Source organism: Triturus cristatus, chromosome 2_1, assembly GCF_964204655.1.
Source record: "Triturus cristatus chromosome 2_1, aTriCri1.1, whole genome shotgun sequence".
In the NCBI taxonomy this organism is placed as follows: domain Eukaryota; kingdom Metazoa; phylum Chordata; class Amphibia; order Caudata; family Salamandridae; genus Triturus; species Triturus cristatus.
This window is the reverse complement of record NC_140581.1, coordinates 44,385,837-44,413,030: the sequence shown is the minus strand read 5'-3', so window position 1 is coordinate 44,413,030 and position 27,194 is coordinate 44,385,837. Positions and strand designations below refer to the sequence as shown.

Below are 27,194 nucleotides of genomic sequence, written 5' to 3'. Positions count from 1 at the left end.
TCCTGCACAGTGGATGTGAGGAGCTAAAGATTGTGCTCAATAGTATCAATGGTACCCTCTCCAAGGCATGAGATTTTGCTTTTGGGCAACTACATTTAGTCATCGATCTGCCACGACGGAAAGCATGCGGTTGAATTATCTTTCATTTACTAGTGTTAGGAATGAGTCGATATTTCTGCAAAAAATTCTCTGAACAAGAACATACGTGAAGTCAATGCAGTAAGGAAAAGGTAGCACTGTATATCATTACATTTTTCAAAATAGTACTCATTCTATAAAGCATGAAATGTATCAATGTAACATATCTAGGCAGCCATATGCTGCTCAGGTCTCTCCAGTAGAGCCTAGCTCATCACATGTGATGTTACTGCCACTTGCAGAGGCATCAGTCGCGGCTTGCATTCATCACTGCGAACAGTGTCTGAGAAGTCAGTTCACCTTAATGAGTACCAATTTAACACCCAAATACAGTAATAAGAAACTGAAAGATGACCAGCCAACCTTTGAGACAAGCCTTCTGGTGCGCAGGGACCCAAGTCGCCATATGTTTGTAGCTTTCGGTCCATTTGAGCTAGAAACAAAATCTCGTTTTTACTAAAAACCTGCAGATTATGTGTTAGATGGGCAATATGTGGCAAAAGGGGTAAATCCATAACTATGCGCAAATTGCTGAGGCCTCAGAATCGCATAATTCTAGTGGCCCTGGATAATACCATGCATGTCAGGTGGAGAGGAGGACACAGAGAGCTTTAATCCCAAAGCTTGGCCTTTTTCAAGGCCTCACGGTACAAAAAGTACTACCCCCCTGCACCGTGATGCTCCGCTGAGACATATGAAAGCCTGCGCAGCTCATATCAAAATACCTGGTTTAATTTGTGCAATGCATATGTAATGTGTGAATATAGTAAGTAAAATGAGTTGTTATCTGATATTTATGTAGCATGCAACTGTCAGTGTAGCAAAACCTGCCCCATATAAATTCAAGCAGACCTGCATATTTGGTTGAAAAGGTGTGGTCGTAGTATGACGTATGTGGAAATGGTCGAATGACGTGTATGAGGTCTCGACATGCGGTGAGGTCTTGTAGCATCAAACTTGGAGCTGATGGTTAAAGTTTGTGAGAAACAAGAGAATGTGCTTACTGCAGCGGCTTTAACCCCGACACCGCAGACTCCTCACCTGATATATATATTATATAATCCTGTGCGCTCACAGTGGTTCACTGGTTTCGTGGTCGGTGGGTGCTATCCTGCAGGTTGTCTGAATACGACTAAAGAACCTATGCACTAGATAGATTGTTAATTTTCACAAAACAATATTTTCCCCAGCAGGACAACCTCTATTACACATATCCTTTAACGCTGCATGTGTTAGAGAGCCTACTGCAGCGTCTGAACAAGACACACACGTCCAGAAGTTCAGACAATTTTAGCAGAGCACTGAAATGCTTGTGAGGACTCAAAAGTTACTATAAATGTGGCCTAAATCTCCTTACCATCCCTTGGCTGGAGCTGGTCATTATTTGATACCCATATGTTGATCATTATTGTATACCCAGTGTGTGTTTGTGCCTTGCATGTCTTATGCAGAGCTTCACATGCAGACTGTACCTCTGTGTCGAAGCTTTGTCACTCTGGCAGCAAACAATGCGATCAGTTCAGCAAAAGGGTTTTTTTTACCAATAGCAGTCACCACAAAATGATAAATTGCTTCTGGTTTCCTAATCCCCTGCAAAAATGTCTGAATACTTTGTAAAGCTCCATTGGACTGGAGGACTGTAGTGCAAAGACAAAGTGTGCATTGGCCTTAGAGGAGACTGACTCACCCTGCTGAAATAGCGGCACGTGGCTGTTCGATCAAACATGGAAAATACAAAAAATACTGCATACAAAATATCCGTACCAGATGGTTACTTGTAAACTATACGAAATGCATTAGCCGGGCTCAGTCGGTCAGCTGCTGGTGTGTAGAGTTCAGTATTTGTGCATTGACATAGCTCACTAATGCATCAAAAACACATGAAGCACATCAGACAAGGAATATACTCTCCTCAGGTGACACTGAGGAGAGCAGAAATACTACTGCTGGCATAGGACACCTCTCTATATCAGGGAGGGGCCCCTGCTTTCAAAGTCCCTGAAGGTAGAGAGGACATGGTGTGCATCCGCAGGGTCCTGAAGCTTCGGAGGAGATACTCCGAGCGCACACATAACGCGCAGCCGGACACTGGCATTAGATCACAAGGTCCCCTGCTCGGCTCTCCAATGCACTACGTTGCAAGCTATGAAAGATCCGAGTTAAACTCCAAGGGGACAGTAGATCACACCAAAGTCAGGAGGTTTGGCAATATTTGATGAATCCTCACAAGTGATAAAACTGGAGAAGGATCATGGAGCCAAGAATCCAGCTCCCCGGTGTACAGCAACTGAACTCCACATTATAACAAGTGTCCAGTCAGTGACACCATGTGCAACCCCGGCAACACACGTGCCCTTCTTTGCATAGCCCTGAAGATAAAGTCTGGAATCATCCAGTTGAATTATATTCGAAATTGGACCACAGAGAACCCTCTATTCACAGACCAGAACCGGTGGTGCATACAAGCCATGCTCTCTAAAATGCTGCAGTCCAGGATTACATTCCCAGTCATGTTGTCTGGGAAAATGAGGTCACTTCCACCGGAGGATCTTGGTACTGTTTCGGCAGGCGGTTCGGGCCTTCAGCATGTTCCCCATAGCAAGTTCCTGCTCTTCGGGGCTCACGTGGTGGATCACCATTAGATAGCGGTAGTTGCACACTCTCCAGTTCACGTTGTGTTTCGCAAACCGTGCACTGGATTTCACCTGGATCCCCGCCATCTTGGCCAAGACTCCTATGTAGACATCCTCCACTGGGATTGGACGGACATACTCTGCCGCTCGCAGGATGAGGTCTGCTGCATCCAAAGACAGAATGTAGCCAATGCCACTGACGTAAGGTGGGAAGATGTCCGACTTGTAGTCGCTACGAGAAACATACCATTTACTGGAAGGCTCCCTGATCACCATCCGCTTGTCTCTTGGAAACAAAGATCCAACATACAGTCCTGTCTTTACGGTGTTGTGCTCCGCCAACAAAGCTGGCAAGCCATCAGTGTTTACAAAGCAGTCGTCGTCCGTTTTCAATACATACTCTGGTTGGCACCGATCTCTTGCCCATTTGAGCCCATGCATGACCTTTCTCGTTAAGTTACGGTAGGTGTCCATGTAATTTCCAATGAGAATGTCCCCAAACTTCTGCTGCTCGTTACTAATCATCTTGGTCATTTCACGATCATAAGATTGGCCGATTAAAAACACCGCTTGCCACGGGTAGGAAACTTGTTCATGAGCAGCCCATGTTGTTCGGATCATCTGCCTGGCCTCTGAGTGCCATGGGGCAGATGTTATAAGAATTAAAAGAACCTGGCCAAGATCACAGGGGGGCTCGGGGAAGGAGGAAGTAAACAAAGATTGAAAGTCAATGCCAGTGATATCAGGAGCTGCTGCTGAGGAGTCCCGGATCTTTGATATTTGCAAATTATTGTACTCATCACCTGTTCTGCTTGCAGGTAAACCAAACCAAAAGAGGAACACCGAGAGAAGGACGCTGACACAAATCAGCACTTTTACGCTCCGCTGCTGTCTGACGGCCATGAACGAAGACAAGCGAGACCATGGCCCAGGCAAAGTCGATTGGATGGCAAGCCAAAGAATGGAAGGAGAAACGACAAAAGGCAGTGGTCACTGATTACACTTTAAATTGGTTGCCAACTAATGTAAGATGTTGACACTGCAGAATGAACATCAATCTCGGTGCTGCGCCATTGAGAAAGGGTCATGTGAAGATTCTCTGATGCTGGCTCGTAAGTGGCCTGGCACTTTCTAAGGCAATGTGTCTGTGGCGGCCGATCATGGAGTACCATAGAGAGGCTGACAATCCTGAAGGACTTCATTCTCTTTAGCATCACAGTTCTTCTCGTCCCCAGGGGCCGGATGCTATTCACCAGCGCAGTGCCGAAAGAGGAATGCTATAGTCTGTTCATGCTTCTTGGTCCTCTTCAGAAGTACAGGTGGACTCTTGTGTTATTCCAATACTTCTGCAAAGGTGAATATACTAGAAAGAAAGTAAAAAAAAAAAAAGACATATCAGTAAGGAAACAGGACAGCAGCATCCTCTTCATCTCCAACATACACAGTGCGAGTTAGGGACCATTGTGGCTCCTGTTCTCCTAGTCCTACAGCCCTGTAACCTCCAGTGTAATGGCACCCTCTCTCGGTATCGCCACAAAATAAAAATGGGAAGTGAAGAGGTTGTGTCCACAAAGGGGCACTGGAGGTGGATTCGTCCTCCTCTAGAAATGTTTTTGAAAACACAGATCCAACTTCAGATGATTCAAAATCCTGTACTCACAGATAGTGCGTGTCTCCTACAGTGGTTGGAAGCACACAGTGTTTGTTTAAAGACCCCTCACACACCAAAAGGGCCCTTGGTGACATGCTTCATCATGGGGGTCTTCCCGCCCCGCTGAGGGACGGGGCGTGCTACGACCTACGAATACGTGGGAGCACTGATGTTTTGAAAAACTATGTGTCGTGCAGGAAAGTGAGTGGAAGGGTCAGGAGTGAGTGGAGTAGTGAGTTAAAGACCCCCATGATAAAGCAGGACACCAAGGGCCCTTTTGGTGTGTTAGGGTCTTTAAACAAACACTGTGTGCTTCCAACCACTGTAGGAGACACACACTATCTGTGACTACAGGATTTTGAATCATCTGAAGGTGGATCTTTGTGTTTTCAAAAAAGCCCTCTCTCAGTATGGCAGGAAACAGAGCACATCACAACATGAAGTGCACTTGCCGCTCACACACCAGCGGCTTCTTCTAGCTTCAGTTGTTCAAGGAAGAAGGAGGCTGTAGAGCCTGGACTACACGAGTCCCTAAGGGGAATAACTTGCACTCACACCCATATTCACTTTCCCCTTGAACCGCATTATTTCAACATGCACTGGCGAAACCAATATGTCTTGCCTTGGGAAACTGGAGGGTTTGTTACAATTTGTTTTTTGTAATTGGAAATTTATGCCACAAACAAACAGAAAACATGTGCCACTTAAAATGTGGTGGTCATTTTCTTGCAATAAAAAAAATAATTAAAAAAATTAATAAACTTAGCATTTACATTTTAATAGAACAGTACATGTGCCATCGATCAGGAGGTGTAGAGAGGCTTTTCTCTTTGAAAGCACATCACAGGAATACGTTATTCTTGCTGGTGCACAGAATACGTACTATTGGCTTTAAACTACTGTAACCTAAAAACATAGTTTGAACACAAAAGGATGTTTTTAAAATAAAAAGAAGCTAAAGAATGGAAAGACAAAATAATTGGTAAAGAAAAATATTAGCCCACCAGCCCTGGCCCTGAACTCCACTTCCTACATGTGCACATGTGATAATGACATATGATGTCTTTCACAAGGCAAGAGAAACATTGACTGCCTCATGTTGAATGCTAGGTGGGGTAGAAAAATATGAATGACAGCTGAACAGATGATGAGGGCTGCCATAAAGCTTCCCTCAAAGTATGTATATAAGTATGTTGTTTTTAGGTCTCGCCTAGCGTGGCTGCGCACATGCGTCAGCGTTTATGGTAAATGCTGGCTTCCCATTGGAAAGGAGGGTTTTTCGTTGCCTTCCTTTGGCTTTTTTGTCCGACCCATCCGGATTGGATCGCCTGCTTTACGTCTGTCGTGACGAAGTTTCTTATCAGAAGCTTCGTCACGCTGCCTTGCATGCGCCAGTCCGGCACTCTGATTGGGCCGGACAAAAAAGGAGACATGGCGCCTCGTGTTTATTTTTGCATCTTGCTTCCACTTTAAAGTGAAAGCGCGATGCAAAAATAAACAGCGGATGCCTGGGAGCGCTTGTTGTTTGAGATGGTGTGCGCGGGGCGGCCTGTGCTCTGTGGAGATGGCATGTTTGAGGCCGTGCTCGGCGCTGTGAGGTGATAGAACCAGGCTCCGGAGCCACGCTCTCTGGTGATGGGATGCCTGCAGCCGCCCAGGGCAGGAGATCGGTGCCCCAGCTCTCCTCCATGGGTGAGGATGGCAGGCTGGGTGAGGATGGCAGGCTGTCCCCGTGGTGCGGGAGCTGCGCTGTAAACAGTCTTCCGAGCTGCTTCAGGTGGAGCTGGGGCGGCTCCTGCTCTAGCCCCGGATTTGCCCAGAACCACAGGGTGTTTAGTGACGCCGAGACTTGAAACTGTTCCCTAGTTCAGAAATCGGAGGCTCTGGCCCTAAAGCCACATCCATCTTGCATCCCCCCAAAAGACCGTCCAGCTTGACATGGATTCCCAGAGGTGAATGAATGCACTTGTAACCTTTGTGTTAGTCAAAGGACTTCACTTCACATAACCATAGTGAAATGGTAGACAGACGAAGTGCAGTAAACCAGGGCTCCCCCTTTCAACAAGCTCTATACACCTTAACCGGGCACTCTGCTGTGTTGAAAGCTGGCTCTCTCTTCTGAGTTAAGCAAGGGTAGGTGGTCGAGTGGCTAAAATGCTTCACCTGAGACACTGCAGACCTGGGTTGCGATCCCGGCAATGGCACTTGACCAACCATCCTGTGATTCTGTGCAAGTAATTTCTTCTCCGTGTTCTGGAAATCGAAATGATTTAAATGTAATAATAAGAAAAGTGTGATCTCTTGTGTTCATGAACGATCACCTGATCTATTTAACCCATTCACTGTCTTTGGTCAAAAGCAGGGCTTTATTACTATGCACATTTTATCGTAAAAAAGTCTGTGTGTGAATATTTTAAATAAAGTACTGGCAGGACCTCAAATATGTAAATATGATCCTGGTGGCCAGGGACGTCTGAAAGGGGAGGGGGGAGATGTCATTATTCCCCAGCCACTCCTCTCACGCCATTTCAAGGCCACACGCTCCACTAACACATTAACTTATAGATTTGAAAGCAAGCGTGCTGTTTTTTTTTTTTTATGAAAAAGGCATTTAACATGGTAATCTCGGCACTTCCATCCTCTGCCACAGCCAAGAGCGCTTAGAAACAGGCTGATCAGCGCTGCGGCAAATTAGATACAATTTGAAGATGTTCCTAAAGTCTCCCCTTGCCTTCGAGAGGCGGCCCTGTGCCACACTTTGCCACCTCCTGACACTGGCAGCCTTCATCGCTTTACATTCCAGCTCGCTGAGCCACACCTGACAGGAGGGCAGGCCTGTATCTTTAAATGGCGACTGCACTGCTGCTCGCTTCCATGCCGGACCAGCCTGGGCCAATGTTTGGACGTGAGACAGGAATTTTAATGTCTATGTCCTATTTTAACTGGACGTTCAGGCCGGGGAGACACTGCTCATGGGCAGAAGAGGGGTCCAGTTACCCCAGTCTGGCTCCCAGGGAGGGGCAAATGTCTTGACCATGGGGAGTGAATTGTACACCTGACTGTGTTCGCAGGCAGAAACCAACACGAGTGTGTGTCTGTGAGTAGGGACCAAGAGGTGTGTGTCTGTGAGTAGGGACAAGGAGGTGTGTGTCTGTGAGTAGGGACCAGGAAGTGTGTGTGTTTGTGAGTAGGGACAAGGTGGTGTGTGTGTGACTGTGAGTAGGGATAAGGAGGTGTGTGTCTGTGAGTAGGGACAAGGTGGTGTGTGTGTCTGTGAGTAGGGACCAGGAGGTGTGAGTGTCTGCGACTAGGTACCAAGAGGTGTGTGCAAGCAGGGACCAGGACGTCTTTATGTGTGTGTGCATATGTGTCTGCGAGTAGAGACATAGAGGTGTGTGTGTCTGTGAGTGGGGACCAGGAGGTATGCATGTGTGTTTGCTTGTGCGTCTGCCAGTAGGGACAAGGAGGAATGTGTATCTGTGAGAAGGGATAAGGCCCTGTATATATGTGTGTGCGTGTGTGTCTTGAAGAAGTGACCAGGCGGTGTGTGTGTCTGTGACTAGGGACCAGGAGGTGTGTGTGTCTGCAAGTAGGGACCAGGAGGTGTGAATGTCTAAAAGTAGGGACCAGGAGGTTTGTGTGTCTGCGAGTAGGGACCAGGAGGTGTGTGTGTCTGCAAGAAGGGACCAGGAGGTGTGTGTGTCTGCAAGAAGGGACCAGGAGGTGTGTGTGTCTACGAGCAAGGACCAGGAGGTTTGTGTCTGTGAATAGGGACCAGGAGGTGTGTGTGTGTGTCTGTGAGTAGGGACCTGGAGGTGTGTGTGTCTGCAAGTAGGGACCAGCAGGTGGGTATGTGTGTGTGCGCGAACATGTAATTACATGTAGACGTGTGAGCTGTTGGTGCTACCGAGATGTGTGAGAGTGCGTGCCTGTGTGTAAGATATATTTTGGGGCCCCATGTTTGGCACAACTTTGCATTAATTACCTCTTTGCCCCCCATTCTAGCCGGCCACAATGCCAAATAATATTATATTATATGTTAAACGTTAAACGTAGGAGGAAAACTATGATAGGTTCCGTAAATATGTTAAGACCTGGCTTTTCGACCAATAACTCGATCAACCTGCTTTTCCGGTCCTATATATGGTTTTCTTGCTGTATCTCGGCGCCGGGAAACCCTTTTTGGGTAGCTGTTGCGCCTTATAAGTTCTAATAAATAAAATAAATAATAAACGTTCCGAAATCGATTCGGAGCATGCAAAAATTGCCAAAGGCTCAAGCTGCCTGGGGTCCCCAGCCACATAGTACCAGAAGAAAGACTGAACAAGCATTGATAAAGCCATTTCCTTTGGAGCTTGGAGCTAGATTTCTTTCACATGCAACCACAACATTTTATGCGGAACTCAGTGTCTAACCAGTTTGTTGCTCGCATTGCAAAAAAAACAAAAAAACACACCATAGATACTTACTGGACTAATGCATAGTAATAAAGATATCATACGCATGCGGTGCTTCAAATTGTACCTTTAGTTGCTGCTTATTTGTAATCAAAATTATATAAACCTTTACTACTGGTGTTTGTACTGCAACAGTGAAAATCAAAGCGCAGATTTAAGGATTTTCACCATTCTGTTTGTCAAAATCTTGTCCCCTGCTTTGTCCCTCTTTTCCTTTTTATACATTTGCACTTCTCTAGCTAGACTAACTGTAGCCCTGAGTAAGAGAAACCGAGCAGTACAGAGAGAGATGAGAAGTAAGAGGAGTAAGGGTGTTGAGATATAAGTGAAGTAGGGAAGTAAGTACACTATAGAGAGAAATGAGAGTTACACAGAACCAAAGATAAACAAGCATTTGCAATGCAATAGGTCTCGCCTTTACGCGAGTTTGAGCTATTGACATTGCAAATAACAACGCCTTTTATTTTTGTTTTTAAAAAATAAATAAAAGGCAGTGTCATTTACAATGCCAATAGCTAAAAACTTTCGTAAATGCGAGACCTGTTGCATTGCAAATGCTTGTTATATGTGGTGTCCTGGGTACTTGAGATGGCTCTAGGCCAGACCTAAAAAGTGTCAAGCATTCTAATTAAACCCAAAAAATCTGTGTGGCGGAGTGTGGCACTATTACAGATGTACAACAAATAGTTGAGCTACATTTCTAGGTAAAGCTAGACCAAGCTGTGAATCTGCTCGGTACGACCACACAATGCCAAAAGTTCGTAAAAAGTATGTGATCATGCATCAGTGGTGTAGTATTGTGTGAGTTAGCAATGACGGACTCATTTTGGCTCCTGATGGACTCAGTAGAATTGTGATGTCAGTGTTAGATCATAGTGAAGTGAATGCAGGCTTAGAATGTTGAGTTCACGGTTACACGCAAATGAATACAGAGGTGTAATACCAAGCTCCGTGTGTGGCGTAGTCATTGGTGGGTGCCCAGGCTGGGGAGGACACTCCAGGTGGTTGCTTTACAACTCAAGTGCTACTTAAAAGGTGCTCACACTGCATTGGCACTGTCTGTATTGATATGGATACCCTCTAGAGAACTGGGGGGAGCCAGGGGAGAGGAATTCCTGGTGAGACTAAAAATCTAAAATACAATTTCTCTACCCACACACCAGCCTAGAGATGGCTCTTTAGTGGCGTGCAAGCTGGGGTTAGGGCCTGTTTAAAAAACTGATATGCTCCCTCCATCCAAGGTACAACTGGACCGCCATCCAGCCAAAGTGAGCTTATGACATTCAAAAGATGGATTTGGAAAGAATTTTAATTCAGATGAAGCTCTGGCAGGACTTGTGACCAAAAAGAAGTGTGTGTTCACCTTTTCCCGCCACAAAATGTACGTAGGGTTTGTCAGAAGGAACAGATTAATCTTATTTTTCATTCTAATGTAATCGCAGAGAGGACCACTGGATTCATATCGCTGCATGCCAAGAGCTCAGAAGACAGGAGCTACAGCAGATAAAATAAAATTGAAAATCCAGCATGATTGTGCTTCGAAATGAAGGACACGAACTAAGGCGTACTAAAGAACTCGCTTCTTCTGCAATAAATGCAGTGTCAGAACTTATTTGAGTGTGGATCAGTTCCGGATAATGTTGATGATGCTCTGGACTGGTCCGATTTTACCCAACTTCAAAAAGTAAAGTCAGAACACAGCCCAAAGTGGAAGCAACCTAGAATCCAGAGCCAGAAAATCAGCAATGTGGACCAGAATGGCATCTCGTGGACTGGTCCCTCGATGACTGTTCCCTGCCCTTTACTTCTCACATCCAGGCTGTACTTTTCTTAAAACTGGCTTATACCACTTTCCCTATCGAAGTGCTTATAATGTGTGAGCCACAAAGCACACCGTTTATTCAAAAAAATGTAGATGTATTTTACGGTTTTATTAAATAGGAAATAAGGTAAATAGTAGTGGTGATAATTGTGAGTGATCACTTTAATGTAGCATCGATAGAAGTCCAAGACAAGCTTAAGAAGCACTAGGAATCCACTCTGAAGTAGAACAATTTCAGAAGCCAGCCAGCTTTCCATGAGATAAGAGCGGAGAGGCTCACTGCGACAGGGCAGAATGCCGCAGAGAGGGCTGATGGTGTGGAGGTACAAAGTGCAACAGTAAGAGGACTTCAAACTCCAGGGGGTGCAGAGCAGATTGGGGAAGGTGCTCATTTGCGGAGGAATGTATAGTGGATCTTGGGGGGTTAAGGTATTAAGGGTAGGCGGCAGAGTTAGCACACCCCTACTTGAGATGCAGAATGGACTAAAAGACAGGCTCATCTGGTAAAGAGCAATGGCTGGCATGATCCCCCGGAGGTGAGAGGGGGTCTGGTAACAGAAGACCACAGTGCATTACGTAAAGAGGTTATTGGCTGCAGCAGCATAGAATGGTGGTATTTAAGACCCTAAAGAATTACTTTAAGACTAGAAAAGACAAAAAACTACAAAAATCTGAGTCAACCAAGCAAAGAACCCCAAGATACTCAGTGTTTATATTGCAGAGTAAGAATTTCGAATATCCAAGTTGTTTCTCCTATCGTCTCCCCAATCTCTCTCTGGAATCCGTACCCACATTTGAGCTTCTACAATCCTATTTAACGTTCGTCCTTTCCCTTTTCGGTTGGTAATAGCAATATTCAAACACATACTAGAAATGGAAATATAAAAGTGCAAGTACTCAGCCCCACGGAGTATCTGTTTAGTAAGAAGAGCTACAGGTACTCTCTCATTAGAAATACTAAGACCCTACTGAGAAATGCAGCAATTTCCCTTTGAAACAGAAGAGCAGGTACTCAGTACCTGACAGTATCTCTGCATTTAAAGCACTGCAAACACTGAGAACAACTAAACATGGCTTAATAGTACTTGGGCTTAAAAAAAACACACACACACACAAAAACCACCCCTTTCAAAATATTACGCATCACATTTTATAACTTTAAATTATGGAGGAAATCTCAGACCTAAAAGAAAGTTATGGGAAGTTACGTTGAAAAGAGAAGAAAGCTGTTGTAAAGGTACCTATCAGTGCACTTGTAATGTGTGAGGCTCCTGGGTCCAGAGGGATAATTTTTCCATAGCCTTAGAAAAGGACTTTATGTGCCATCATGCGTTGCAGGGCGGACAACACCTACGGTAGAGGGGATACAGTGCTGGGACTGCTGGATAACCACATTCATGGAAATAGTTTAAGTACTTTTTAGGGTCATTGTGTACATGTTGAAGGCAAGTCTAAATTGAAATGTTTGCATTGCATGGGATGAATATTATGGATAGAACACAATTAAATACCAAACAGTAGGCGCTGTCCCCTGAAATGTAGGACAATCGGTACAAACTTAATGCCACTAGTTTCTAAAGCTTTCAAGTGGATCAAGTGGTAGGAGAGAGATTTAGGCATCAATTAAATTCTATAGGAAAAGTTTTGGTTGCATTGTGAAACAGGAGGTTGGAGCCTGGCACTTGCAGTTGGTGTTCCTTTTAACAGCAGACTGCCCCTGAATTTTCTTCCATGACATTGAAAGTCTAAAAACATGTACAATGAAATTTGAACCAATAGAAATGATTCAACATGGTGAACTTGGAGTTCCTCAGGCATAGGTGGCAGCCCCATGGGGTCTCGCAGTATTGGAGGGGTGCAGCCACACCAGAAGTGAGGGGGCCAGGTGCACAAGGTAACAATGCAGGCCGGAGAGCGCAGGATACTGTAACAAGCGCAGAGGTGGGCAAGCCACTGAAAGGTCAAGTTACTTTACTTGCCTGGCTCGGACTCAGCTCGACACCCTGTTGGACCCTCGGGCCCAAAACGAGCTGAGCTTTTATACTGCATTTGTCTGCTTCTCACACTGTAAACCTCATATGCCAAGAATTATAGCCAAAGCATTTATGTCAAACACCTAGTGGCAGAATTGCACAATGAGAAACCAGAAAAACTGGATCAAAATGTGTTACTTCACTGCGCCTTCTTTTTCTGCATTATTGGTCATAACAGCACCTTGAAATATTTCTGCACTGTACATAACTCTCTCTCTGGTTAGAGTTAGCACACTATAACATTGCACCATGTGTAATAATGATACGTAATTTATGACACACAACGGCTCACCTCTTGGCGCTTTTAATAAATGCTTCTTAATTCAGTGAGGTTATCTGATTTGCTAAAATGCAACGATTCATACCTTTACCAAAATTACTGTTTTTGAATATTGAAGACGTGTTTTCTTAATTTTACATGACGTTCTTTGCAGACTTTAATTGGCAAACATTTCCCTGGCTCGCGTCGTACAAGGGCTCTAAGAGCCAAGCTACTGGCTCGAACACCCTACAAAAGGGCGGGGAGGCTCAAGTGCAGGGGATGACCGGGACCCTCGTGCAAGAGAATGGTGCGTGCATCACGTCAGTGCGTGCATGTCATGCCTGGGGCACGCGCACTCACCTTTCCCACGCCGCTCCACCTGCAGCTGTGCCTCATCCCCAGCACGAGATCAGCAGCTGCAAGCCATCTAGTTGTTTGTGTCAGAGGGGGCGGGTCTACTTGGAGATAAACCAATCAAAGATGGGGGTGGGCGCTGTGAAGTGTCAGTCACCAGCAGCATAGCCATAGAAGTAGGACCAAGGGATGTAGAAGCGCTGGCCTTGGCGTCTGCCTCGTCAACTCGGCAGCCATTGTGGGAACTGTAAGAACAAGTAAGCATATCGATCTTTTTAGACAACGATAAGACGAAAAAAAGCGCCAGCCGCTTATTCGTACATTACACCAGCACCACAAATCTGTTAAAACGAGATGGCACTTACAGATTATTTACAAATCCACTCGTTTTCCGGGACCATAATATGCACTACAAATATTCCTAAATAGTAGATAGATCAATGCCTGAAAATTCTGACATATCCCGTCTCTGAAGTGTGCCACTCAACCTTCGCTGGTAAACATGCTAACTGGACAGGAACTACTCAGCCGGCTTCCGCTCGGCGTTATGCCGACGGCCATCTTGGTAGGACTAGTGCCCTCCCACGGACTAGTCTTGACCTGTACTCCATACCCACGTGCTGGCTGGCTCAGAGTCCGCCCTTGCAAAACACAAGTTAATAATCACACAGTAGTGCACGCTCCGAACGGCCCCTGCTCAGAGGGCACCTGCACGCTTCACCTCCCTCTCCTTGCATTTGCATGGGGCGGCCTACCCCGTCCTCCGGGCTTGACACGGGGGCTGCAGTGTTTGAGTTCGCGGTTCTGGGCGCGGCTGTCATTACAATCCGTGGCTTGCAAAATATGTCGATTTGCACCCCACGCATGCAAATGATTTAGGGGCGTTGTCCGATATCTGTTAGCCATTGCAGTCTGTGCGAGCTTTCGAAGCTTTATCAATAAATTCATGCCCCTTGTTTATACTAATAAATCACCATTGACTGATGTTAAAGCAAAGCTGCCAAGTTTTCAGACCGCTTATGCGTGACATCTATAATTGCAGTGCACTGATGAGTGACATTCAGCTACCAAATGTGTGACACGTTCTCGTGAGTAAAACAGCAACAAAGTGCACAGATAGAGACGAATATTAGAAATGACATTCTTTTGAGCAATGAGAAGCTCTAAAAATACCTCAAAGCCGCTGCAAGACTCCTGGAATAGAAGGTTAACCCATACTTTACAATGAACGGTAAATCCCTGCGGCAGCCTATCTGCCACTGTATGTAATGCATTTATAAAACAATGTGCATATTCATAGTGCTTTCAATCGCAGGCTGCAGCCTCTTGGCACTATAATAGAGAGATCGCCATTTCCCTCTGCCCCAACCATTGTTCCTGGATTTAGGCCAAGCTGATCGATTCTTCAGGTGAATTAGAAGCTGACACTGTGTTCCAGTGAGCGCAGTCTTTTAAAAACTAAAACCCAGATGTGTTGGCTTTGAAAATCGGTCTGGTGCTGTAACGACAATCACTGAGGAGAGAGCCAAGAATCGCGATTGCCATGAACCTGAAATCTGCGTGCCCCAGCAATGATTTCAACCAGCCACACGCCACTTTGCCCCTGAAGAGTAAACATTTTAGCTAGGAGGGAGAAAGCTCTGCAGCAGCCAGGTGTGTCCAAATTAATATCTACATGCTGACTGCTCACACTGCGGAAGGGTGTAAATTGTCAGCCTCGTATATCAGCTGCCTGCTGCATACACCTCAACGCCTGCTCTAGAAAGTCAAGCAACATAACAAGGCTTATATATTTTTATAAGCTACATAAATTACTTTTACTGTAAGGTTTAAGTCAAAACGAGCATTCCTAAGTCCCAAAGCCAGAGGTTAAACAAATAAGTGTGTGGTTATAACTCCTATTTTTTCCTTTGAGAAATGTAAACTTGATGCTTACAGTTGATTGTGAGTATGCTGCAATAGTTGGTTCTGTGGGGAAGGTTATATTTCTTTAACAAAAGCATTTGAAAATATGGTATATTATCAATAATATATCGTGAAGGGGAAACAACCGTTACACCGCATGGTTTACAACGTATGCTTTTACCCCACATGCCATTACAATGAAAATGGCTTGCTGTAGGGAGTATAAGGTGTTGGATTTAACTCCAACACCTTCCCTACTGTGCACAGACTGTAGTTGAAATAGTAAATTATACTATTCCAAACTCCAGCGCACCCCCGACAGCAAGTCGGGTTAAAAAATTGCGTTGTAACTGCATGCAGGGTAAAAGCATGCGTTGTAACGTCATACAACCATCGTAAAGTGATGGCCAAAATAACAGATCACAAAATCACACAGGAATGTTGCGAGACATATGCAATAATAAACAAGCATTGGCATAGCCAATAGGTCTTGCCTTTGGGACCATATAAGTGTTTAGTTATCCAGCACAATATCCTTGGTGCAACAACATCAAGTGTTGCATGGCTAAACACTTATAAGGTCCCAAAGGCGAGACCTATTGGCTATGCCAATGATTGTTAAGTATGAGGATAATTTATTGCCTCTGCTCAAGTCGGTGGGATAGGGGCCCCTTTCATGATAGCAGTGATTACCACTGAGAAATAGGTACTCCAGATAACCTATCTCGCTCGTAAACTAATCTCTAGGGATCTTATCCAACCCAGGGGCTTATTGGTGACAATTCCCTTAATAGCCAGGCTTATTTCATGAGCTGCTATCTCCAGGGTATCCGGCTCATTCGTGCGTTCTGCCTTAGGGCTTACAACCTCCTCAACTCTTCTCTCCACAAATCTGTTGTGTTGGCTCCAGGCCCATTTGTTCACATTTAGGGTCCATTAAATCTCCCTTCTGCGTGTATATACTAGAGAAATGGGTAACCCATTCGCTGACTGAAATGATGATTTCAATAGAAGAAAACCCATCCCTGCTACCATAGGACATCAAATTCCAGACGGAGCGATGGTGGTTTTATTTAGCAGCGGCTAGAGGCTCTCCGTTTTCTCCACTACTAATCGTCTTTAGCATCAATTAATGGTTTTTTTATAGGTCCTCGTGGTAACCTGAAACTGGGGTCTATCTTGCTTTTTTAGCAGATCAACCAGGGAAGTCTCGGTTCTCTACATTGCTTATTGAACCAAGATGGGGGATGCTTCCTCTCCACCGATCACCTGAGCTCAATGAAGAAGTGCTTCCTCAGGTTTTGGAACATCCGGTTGTGACATTGGAAACTACCGCCAGAGACACACAGAAGCACTCTATCAAGTCCAGCGATAGCAGGCCCTCCATGCCATCGGCGACTAGTCTATATATCTCGCCAGCGAATCAATCTCAGCCACTAGTAATCACTTGAGGCGACATCCCAATCCATTGTTATTTTGCATACATTAGTTTGGATCCAGCCACTGGGTTGCTTGTGTTCTGGTTCATTGACGACCTGGCCTGGGTGTTTAGGTTGGACTCTTCCTACTGGTGCAGGGTCAAGACTGATTGGCATATGTCTGGGTCCAAACTGAGGTGGGATGGTGGTCGAGAAAGGATGGACTCTGATGCGGTCCGCAGCGCTTTCCAGTGACTGAGATTGATTCAAGCATTCCATTCATCATCATTGATGTTGCACTTGGTTCCTGTGGCACAGCGAACACAGGACCAAGGTCTGGGCTGGCCTGCCGCACTTAGGGATTCTGCTGCAGCAAACAGCAATGTGATGGGTGGAATGCTTGAATTAATCTCAACCACTTGCAATCGCTTGAGGCTGCATCCCAATCAACCGTTTTTCACTCACTGTGCCATTGTAGGCAGAGACCAGTCCAATGTAAATTAGTCATGGTCCTGCTCCATAAAGTACAGTCCAGCCTGAACTTCCAGGCCAGGTTTCATGTTGACAGGGGCAAAAGCAATCCCTGACTGGTTTCAGCCAGTCTGGAGTTGCTTGAGGTATAGGGGCCTCCTCCTATCGTCGACCTTCACTGAAGTTTTTGCCCACATGGTGGGTAGATGTGCCGCAACCTACCGGGCTAACAACTGAGTTGTATACGAGATTAACCCCACAGGCGACGTTCTCCCTCTTCCGCTCATAGCTGGGCGTCATTATCGTGCTTGTCTCCAGTGTTATCGTCTAAGGGAAGAGAGGATGTGGCCTAACAGCTACAACGGTCAACCTTGAAGCTGGGGAACTGGGTTCGAGTCTCGGCAGGGACACTCCACATCCTGTGATTCTGGGAAAATCGCCTAATCTCCCCAGGCCTAACAAAGTGAATGTTTCCGTCTTTAAGGCAACTGGTGCTCATGTAAAGCGCTCTGAAACCGTCGTGTTGATTTTGCGCTATATACAACTGCACAAAACAAAAGCCACATCCATTTCGAGGCAGTGCGTAGACCCATCTTCGCTACCTTTAATTCCTCCTTACCTAACCACAATGCTTTCTAGTAGATTTAAACTTTCCCCAGTGTCCCCCAAGAGCAAAACCATCATGCCATCTTTTTTGATCTCGTTTTAACACATACCGTGTTCTAGACACCACCTCTGTTATGCCAATGAAGGGAGGATTACTTTAATCTGTCTCTTCCTTCTTTTTAACATGACAGGATCCACAGCGGTTCTGTAGGGCAGGGGCCAACCAAATATTTTTTTAAGGGCCTATGTGTTATACAAGTAATCTGACGAAAAGGTTGTGTTTCATAATATAAGGCAATTAATTTGCATATTCTTGGCTTGCCTTTGTCTTTGTACTGCGTTCTGAAGTTTGCATTTTAGAAAATACAATAAATGGCTAACTGTTCTCGTGCCAGCGACTTGGATACGGTAACAAAGGTTATAGAGCTGAATAATGTTTAAACTAATTCGAGAATCGTTAGTATTTATAAAGCATCTCACGGTAGTACTGAGGGTGAGCGTTTGGTCTTATGATAGCATCCGCTCAGAACTTCAAGTGCTTCCTTTTTCCGGAGAGCTAACCATCGTAGGAAGCAGACGTGAGGCGAGCATCTCGGGCTGGCTAGTGTAAAATAAAGTTAAACGCCCCCGAATTAAGTGCGGGTTTGGTTGTACACGGCCGCCGCTCTTTTATGGCTTGAAAACGACTCGACGCAGGATTGATTCTTGAGCCTGAGCAGATCAGTTTTATTTTAATATTCTTGCTTTGTGCTCTAGGGGGAGCTCTCGACTAAGTGAACGTGCCCTAAATTGTTTCGTTTTCCTTAATGGAATGCCGTGCTGATGACATTTGCATACTTTACAAATTCAGCACGCTTTAAATCGCTTTATTCCGATTAGCGTAGTACCGCTACTTCATCTGAACTGTGGGCTGACCGACTCGTCCCCGCAGGGGACCCTCATAAGAGGGCGGCCCCTTTAGGGCCACAGGATGGCACACTGGACAGCCTAGTGTCCGGAGACCCCTTCGGGGTCCCGCTCATCACTTCCGGCGGGGGTGGGGGATGAGGAGAGGTATAAGTTCCTCCCCCGCCCACCTGGCGGCCTCTTTGTCCCTCACCCTGACGCCGTTTGTTCATGGACACGCTTTGGATGCCGGATTATATGGGCGCAGCATCCTTGGTAGGAGGAACAGCCCTAGTTCCTGCATAAGGGCGACAGAGCGTTCTGTTCATAGCCATTTGTTGTCATGGGATTATATCACTGAGTTTGGGCAAAAGATTGAATTTTAATAGCATACAAGTTAGGTGTTTGATGTCACCGCAGACCGGCAGCTGTAGACAGGCAGTCTTTTTCAGCCTACATTATTCACAGGGTGCATTCAAGGTTCATGTAGGGGCCGTGAAGGTGGGGTCCTTACAGTGGTGCAGCGGATTGGTTGGTTGTGGTACCTTTCCTTGGAGTTGGGATGCTTGAGACAAACTTCGTCTGGTCCCGTTGGCGCTGGGGGGGGGCGCTGTAGCAATCGGTTTCGTTTAATTACATTGAGTGAAGACTTCGCTGCTTGGCCGACAAGGTCCTTGTGCCACCAGGGGTTATGTAACATGTGTACATCGCTCAAGGCGCCTCTAAGCCCGGTAATGCGCACAAAGGCAGCCTTGAACGTTGTTGGTCTTAGAGTTTCTCGTTGGGCTAATGGGGGTTATTAATAATATCAATATGTCTCCCTCATCTTCATTGTTTGATTTTGCTCGCAAGAAAGTGTCAGTCAGAGTCTTTTGTCACTCATAGTTGCACTGAAATGATGAACATGTCACACTTTGCAAGCTGAAACCTTGGCAGCTATGGATGGGGGCGGCTAGCTCTTGGTTGGCTAGGCAACTGTGCTATAATTGTGGCTTATTTATCTGATGAAAATAGAAGCATTGACTAAGCCAATAGATGGGCTTGTTGTAGGTGTAGTGCTCTTTTTGTAGTAAATATATTACATATTGGAGCATCGCCCCATCATCATATCCAAATACATTGGCTAACCTTTTGGCACGCTGGGATACCTTAGCAACGTCGTTATGGGATATATATGCTGAGTGAGGGACACCAGCATGGTGGCACAGCACCCGTCAGTGCAGATGACGGATGGGTCTGCAGGCTATCACCCAATTGGTGTGGTGAGTGACCACTCAGTTGGTCATCGTTTCTCTGAACCCCCTCCCCCCCCCAGCACAAGTGCATATCAGGGGGCCAAGGTGGGGCACTCCAGAGAGGTCAACCTTCTCTTTAGTTTTGCTGGTTTCGAAGTAGGCAGGAACTGTTCTTCTCCCCCAGTGGGCTTTAAACCATAGAGGGTTCTTCTGGGACGTGGCATGGCTGTGTCCGGCTGCCCTTCTGTTTGCTTATAGAGATGTGCGATTCTAACTTAGTATTATGCCCGGGTTGCAAAGAGGCAATTCGCACGTTCTTTCACCTTTACTAGAGTCGCCTGTTTGCCCCACGGGTGTATGTCTAGATTGCAGGATTATGGGCGTGATTGGCTGTGGCTGATTTTCGGGGAAGTGGCCCCATTGGCTTGTTCCTGCATGATGCAGAGTTTTCCTCGCGGTCCTTAAATTGGCACTAATGCTTTAGACCTCTATTCCATTCTACGCGTCCTCGTAGTGCCCTCACTAAGTGGGACGATATTGATAAGTTGGATGCATGGCATATAGTATTGGGACGATCGCCGAACCTCGCGTGCGCCTTACAAATCCAGGTTCTGCATCATAGGATTAGTGGAGAAATCCCAGCAGATGGTATTTTGTTGACCACAAAGGCAGAATAGGTTGATGTGTCACCTATGCCATTGAATCGGATGACATCTGCATAGCAACAGGTGGATAGCGCATTGGGTGCTTGTGGCACATTTGATAATGGTGCAGGATAAGTATGGTTTTACTCTAGGAAACGGGGATCTTATGCCCAGGTTCTGCCTTTCTTTGCCGTCGGGAGATCTTTGGGCCTGCATTAGACACACATACCTCGTTCAGTCTGACCCACACTAAGACCATTCAGCTCTGGCTCCACTTTGGGTCTGGCTGATACATTAAAGCCTCTATCTTGTTTAATCTCATTGGACACATGTGGGCACGTTAATGGCCATGTAGGTTGTGTCCTGGCAGGAGGGCCTGTGATTGGTTTGGCTGGTTTTACTTGAAGGGTCCGGATGTGGTCAGGCAAAAACAACAGTCTAAAACACAACAACAGGGGTTCACGCACAGTGGAGGGCCCTTGGCTAGGTGCACTGGTAATCTTTTACCTTAGACAGTATTAATTTAGTGGTTATTGAGGTACTAAGGTGGGGGATACCTTTTGCAGTATTTACATGCCTGGAAGTACGTAGTGAGGAAGTAATAGTACCCCCAGTTGCACAACATGTATTTACATTAGTATAGGGTACTTGTTAAAAGCTTCCTTGGGTCCAACGAGTGCCAGGCAAACGAGGACAACTTGTAGAAGAGATTAACATGAGTACTTACTTAACACGGTGTGTTAGAAGGGATGTTGCCTAAGCAGAACTCAAATTGGCCTTAAACGCATGATGGAGACAATTAGTGACATGCCTAAAGAGGTAAATCCTGTGTTAAAGGGATGGTATGCCAAGGGAGATAGCGTACATATTTCACGGAATCCCCTCAATCCAACATGCCTAAAGTAAGCAAGGAATGCCGAGTAATTGGTTGGACCTGTTATTAGTTTTATTACACACCTAGTACTGCGCAGTAGTGACATTTGAACTCATATCAATGGTACTTCCAGGACACATCTCCTTCAATACACACACCGCCAGACAGGGCTGCTCTCTCCTGGAGCAAAGGAAAGCTAAACACCATATAAAGCTGTAGGAGAGTAGGATCTGCTTCACATGGGTACCCCCACTTTTTGCTGGTGTTTCACTGTTTTTCGACTTTAGTCTGGCTGTGGCCCTTCTAATCAGGACCACAGCCTAGCTGCTTCCTCTCTAAAACGGTTTGCATGTACATTAGGTACATATCTAATTGGATTCTGGAGTGCCTTATAAGCCCCTAGTATATGGTATGCTATGTACCTAGGGCATAGGTACCTCAGAGGCCTACCAGGGGCTGAAGAATGTATTATGCCACCCCTGGGAAGCACTCCAAAATGGCACCACAGGTCTGCTACTGCAGCCTGGGTAGGGGTTTGCTTGCACCCCTTACAGTGGTATAGGCTACCTATATCACTACCATTGCACACACATATACAACCTAGAAGTCACTCCTATGGCAGGCCTTAACAATCCTGAAGGCAGAGTGCTTAGTTGTTATGTGAAAGGGTGCCCCTGCTTGAGCAGAGCCCCTCTGCAGCATTCAGAGTACCTCCTCTGATGCTGTTTGTGGTGCAGCCTGACCATTTACTCTTAAGTGGATTATAACCTCGCGATAAATGCTAACTTTAGGATGGCTGCATGGAAACATGTCGTGTTTGGTGTCAAACGCTTTGGAATACTACCCCCCCCCCCCCCCACCGCCAGTTCTGGCAGCGGGGGTAGCATTCCACCCTTCTAGAGGGAGAGACATGTTCACACTGGTCTAACCCGGTAGGACTTTCTTGAGCCATAGCATCACAAAATGGATGCCTCTGCCACAGACACGGATAGGTCTGGCCTCCTGCTGCTGACCGAAACTCCGGCAGGTGAGGCCTGGACAATAGGTTTGCTGTCCCAGGGAGGTGTGACGTGTGACCACCTCCCCAGACAGACAGATGTGTATTGGGGCTGGGCGGGAGCACTCTCTGGTGCTTTGAAGTCCTGCACTGGGGGCACACTTGGTGTCCCTGTGCATAGTCCAGTTCAAACCGGTTGCAGGGGCTACCGGCCCCTGCTCTGGTGCCTAACTGAAAAAAGGAAATGGGTGTAACCACCCCTCTTTCCAAACCCTCCCATAGGTGGGTCCCTAGAGTATGTTCAACTCCCAAATTTAGTATAAGTATGGGAACCTAGTCCTTGCGACTTTAGATTACCCTGGAGGAAACTCTGCATCATATATCCTGGACCTTCGACGTTCTATCCTGACTAGAAGACTGAAGAAATCTCCCTTGGGGTCAAGGAGTGACTCTCCTGCTTGGCAGGCACCAAAGAAGCAACTGACCGGTCGGCATCGCTGAAGCTCCCGCCGGACTCCGAAGTCTTTGCATCACCAGAGGTGGATTTCCAGACTTCCCCTAGGCTACCCTGAGTCCACAGCAAAGCTGAGGCCCGTGGGTGACGTGGAACCGTGACCCCTGGACACTGTGAACTTTTGCAGCAACACTATCTTCCTGGTCCTCCTCAAAGTTGTGCGTTGGGCTCCGAGTAGCCCCAGCCTTGAGCACCGCCTGCACCGAAGATTGCTGGCCTCCACTCCACGAGTGACCCGTGGGCCAGTTTTAAATGCGACCGCTCGAGGCTCCTTCGCGATCGCTACCCCGTTGGCTAGTAGGTCCCCACCAAAGCAACTCCTCTTCTACTTGGGCTTACCTGGTTGCTCCAGACGTGCCCCGACTTACCCTCGCTGGGTGAGTCCCTCAGACCTTGCTGATCTGCACCGCAGTCCTTTCTCTGAATTCCAGGGACTTGCTGTTGCCAAGGCTTGTTGGGTCCAACCTGGTCGCCGACACCGCAGCACTTGACAGACTTCGTGGGACAGCTCGAATCCAGCTCTTGGTTGTCATCGGCACCTTCTGGACCTCGTGGCTGAAGAGTCAAGACACCCATCAACTCACCTGAAGCACCCGACATCTGTGGGCATTGGTCCATCCTGCCCTCGGTCACTGGCTAGTGATCCAGACTCTGTCCCCTCTGCTTTCAGATTCCTTCTATCCTAGATCCAGGCTTGGATCTCTTCGGACACTTCTCCTCTTCATGTCAGCAGCAGTTGTTCGCCAGCTTCCATTGTAATCGACGCCACGACACCCAAAAACACCCATGCACCCGGCTTCTCTGGGTGAGGTAACCTAAGTACTCCGGTGCTCCCGTGGGTGCTGGCCTAGAACTTCTTAAGTCCAAAAGGGTTTGGTCCTGACTCGATTCTAAGTGTCCCTAATCTTTAAATTTCCAACCGCGACATTGCCCATAGAAGCTAACAGGAACCCGCGGTTGTATTCACACACTGTATACAGTCCCCGTGGGTCCCCTGTGTCACTACCTTGGGTGGTTCCTTGGGGTCCCAGCGATTCTACAGGCTCTAGGTCTTGTGTCTAGGTCAGTCATGGTTCTTATACCACTTTTTTGGAATATGGTTTGGTACGCCCCTAGGGCCCAAACGTTTGTTTGTGCTATCACTGTTGATTGCTAACTTGTAAATTAAGTACTTCGAACTCCAGTCTCATAAAGAGACTAGAGGGGTGTGTTTTATCTTAAATACATATATTTTAAATATATACCTGGTGTGGTTGTCCTTTCATTTGATCATTCAAGAGATTATAGATTGGTAAAACAAGCTGCTTTGCATTCCTTCAAGACTTAGCCTGAAGGCTGTTCTCCATAGCTACCACTAGGATAGCTTTCAATAAAGGTCTTTAACCTATCACCATAAGGGGTTGTTTGGACTGATACTAGGTGCCCACTAGAACTAGTGGACAGGATATATCAGGCCACCTTCTCACAACGGCATAACGCCAATGTTAGGAAACAAGAAAGATGGTGATGGAGTGGGGAGCGAAGAATCTTGGTCTGCTAGCACAGGCAGGCGATTTCTGCAGGGGCTTAGCTAAGGTTGTGGCCAGGCAGTGGTCTTGTCCAACTAACGTGATAATGTTAAGGGTTGCAAGCATGCACCAAGAGATGGATCCTCGAGACCATCCAGGACAGACAAAAACACCCGCCCTATAGCCAGGGAGCCAGGCTTTTGCGGAGTGCCAGCTAACTAGGTGGTTGCAGTGCAATAAGCTGAGGGGAACATGGGTCAGAGCACAATTTGGCTACAATGATTGAAGAAGGATTGTTTTGGCGTTCCCACTGCTCAAGAAGGGGCAAGTATTTGTTCATGTTGTTCCCCCTCTTATACGGCAGGTACACGAGGACACCCGTTCTTAATGTCTCATATTCCATGACAGGATAGTCACCAAGGGAGGGAATGGCCATGGAGAGGCCTTGCCAGGACAGGGATAGCCACCACACTAACTGGAGCATCTGAGGAAGATAAATGTTGGAAACACAGACTGGGGTGTGCTGGGCCCAAAACCCCTCACCAAAGCTGCGGGGGGGCATCAGGCTGTCAGGTGTCTTTGAGGGACGGCCAAGGGCATTAAAGGGCCGTAGTGCGTGACACAGCATTTGCAGGGGTGCAGAAGGGTCCCAGCGGATCCACCAAAAGTACTACAGTGTGGATCACCCTGACACTGTTTCCCTCCCTACCGCTTACCCGGCATAATCAGGGTGGGGGGAAGGGATTTCTAATCTTTCTTTTTTGTGTTGCAGGCGGAGTTACAGGGTGATCCAGAGGCAGAAATGTACTCTGGGGTACCCTCTTCAGGAGCACAAAGGGTGCTGAGGCCTAATATCCCCAGGAATTCTTTGCGGTGGACCCTGAGGTGCAACGGCGCCCCGTCTGTCCTACGGGCGGTTGGAAACCTGTACAACCGGGGGTCGCTTGAATGCTCTGCCCGTGAGTAAGGAGGTGGACCGACATTTCACCGGAAGTGGGAGGGGCTATCCCCTCACCACAACCGCTAAGCACCGATTGGCTAGGGCCACGATGCAAGTTGGCCCATCAGGTGGTAGGCCGCGAGGGGCGGCTTGCTTTTGGATCGCCTGTAAGATAACCCACCATGTTGGCATATTTTGTATGCTAATAAACCTGCAGCAATTTTCACCACCAAAAAGTTGTCTTGTCTGATTATTTATGTTACCTGTATGCTGCTGCCTGAGGGCTGGTGAGTGTGGCCGATATTGGCACTATGGCTTCTTCGCCGTACATAACTTTTGATAAATTATTCTGGGTTGCATTCATGCCTTCGACTTGCCAACTCGGATTTTGAATTGTTCCACCTTTTCTAATCTTTAATCAGCAGTAGCCCCTTGTTTGTAGGTTCAAGTCAACAGACTTAATATTTTATTTTCATACTTTTCTTACAAATACATCACTTGAGGGTCTCATACCGAGTTATTAAAATGTGGAGTCAGTAACCCAAAGCCCTAAAAAAAAAAAAGTACCTCACTGCGTTATTTGCACATTTAAGATTTACGCAGAAAAAGGAGAAATAACGCTTGGTAAACAGTACTTCCATATATTGCACATTTCCACCAGTGTGTTAGCGCCATCATTTAGTTGGCGCCAACAAGCTTGGTAAAATCTTTGCACAGTGGTGTAAGCCAAAATGTGAATAAGGGCCCGTGAGTCTTCCATATCCCACAGATGCTCATTGGCCCCCGGGCTCAGCGAAGGACCCCGTGAATGGCTGAGTGTCCCTGAAACCTCATTGCACAGTCTAACTTTCACATACGGTTTTTGGGAAAACCAACGTGTCTGGCTTTTTATGCGAATACATATAAACATGGGCACTAACAAATGCTCTTTACATACATTGCTTACAAAATTATTATACATCTCATTCAAGCCCATCCAATTTGCTTTTCAATTAGGGGAAAAGTGGCAAAAAAGGATTGCTTTCTGTATGGAATACATATAGGAGATAAAGAATTGAATGTGGTAGGCAGATAACCAATAGAATGAGGCGAGAGAGCGATCACTGCTCGATGGAGCCAAATGTAATGGGAAGTGACATATTATAAATAATTTGCAATAACAAAAAAAAGTATGTCTCGCGGGTAAGCTCCATTGTCAAGCCAGACCTAAAAGTGTGTTGTTTCAGTAGGTCAAGAAACAAGGGCGCGCGCGCGCCTCGCGCTGAAAGTGGAGGAGGCAGCAGGGGGAGAGGAGAGAGGAGGAGGCGTGCGCCTGTTTTCCTTGCGGGAGCGAGCAGGAACCATCTGTTAATTACAAACAGATGGTTTCAAAGCTCGCTCTTGCAAGGGAATCGCCAAACGCAATCTTCTCCTGTTTTTGAGGCTACCTGTAGGTCATCAATGTACTGAAACAAAACTGAATTCCTGGGCATGGTCAAAGTTTCTAGACACTTTTTCAGAATTTGATTAAAAATTGAGGGAATCTCTGTATACCCTTGAGGAACTCAGCACCATGCCAAGACACGGTCTTCGAACTTAAAGGCGAATAAATATTGGCTGTATGGGTGCAAAGGAATAGAGAAGAAGGTTTGGCATAAATCAATTACTGTAAACCAGCCTGCATTCCAAGGTTTCTGATAAAGGATCACTGCTGGATTTGGCACTACTGGGCAACAAGGCACTACAATTTTGTTGATCTTTCTCAAATCCTGCACTATCCTGTATTTTCCGCTGGGCTTTATAAGTCCCATTATTGGCAAATTACAAGAACCACTCATTATTTCTTTTAAAATGCCTTGTTTAATTAT

General features: G+C 46.4%; 1 protein-coding gene across 1 annotated transcript; it reads right to left on the bottom strand.

Annotated features, from left to right (window-relative positions):
- Nucleotides 1–413: 413 nt before the first annotated feature.
- On the bottom strand, nucleotides 414–13,423 carry LOC146863686 (beta-1,3-galactosyltransferase 5-like). Its single transcript, XM_085627820.1, has 2 exons — nucleotides 13,357–13,423; nucleotides 414–4,134 (listed from the first exon to the last, which is right to left on the bottom strand). The coding sequence occupies exon 2, from the start codon at nucleotides 3,672–3,674 to the stop codon at nucleotides 2,670–2,672; it is 1,005 nt and encodes a 334-aa protein (XP_085483946.1). The 5' UTR covers nucleotides 3,675–4,134; nucleotides 13,357–13,423; the 3' UTR covers nucleotides 414–2,669.
- Nucleotides 13,424–27,194: the final 13,771 nt, after the last annotated feature.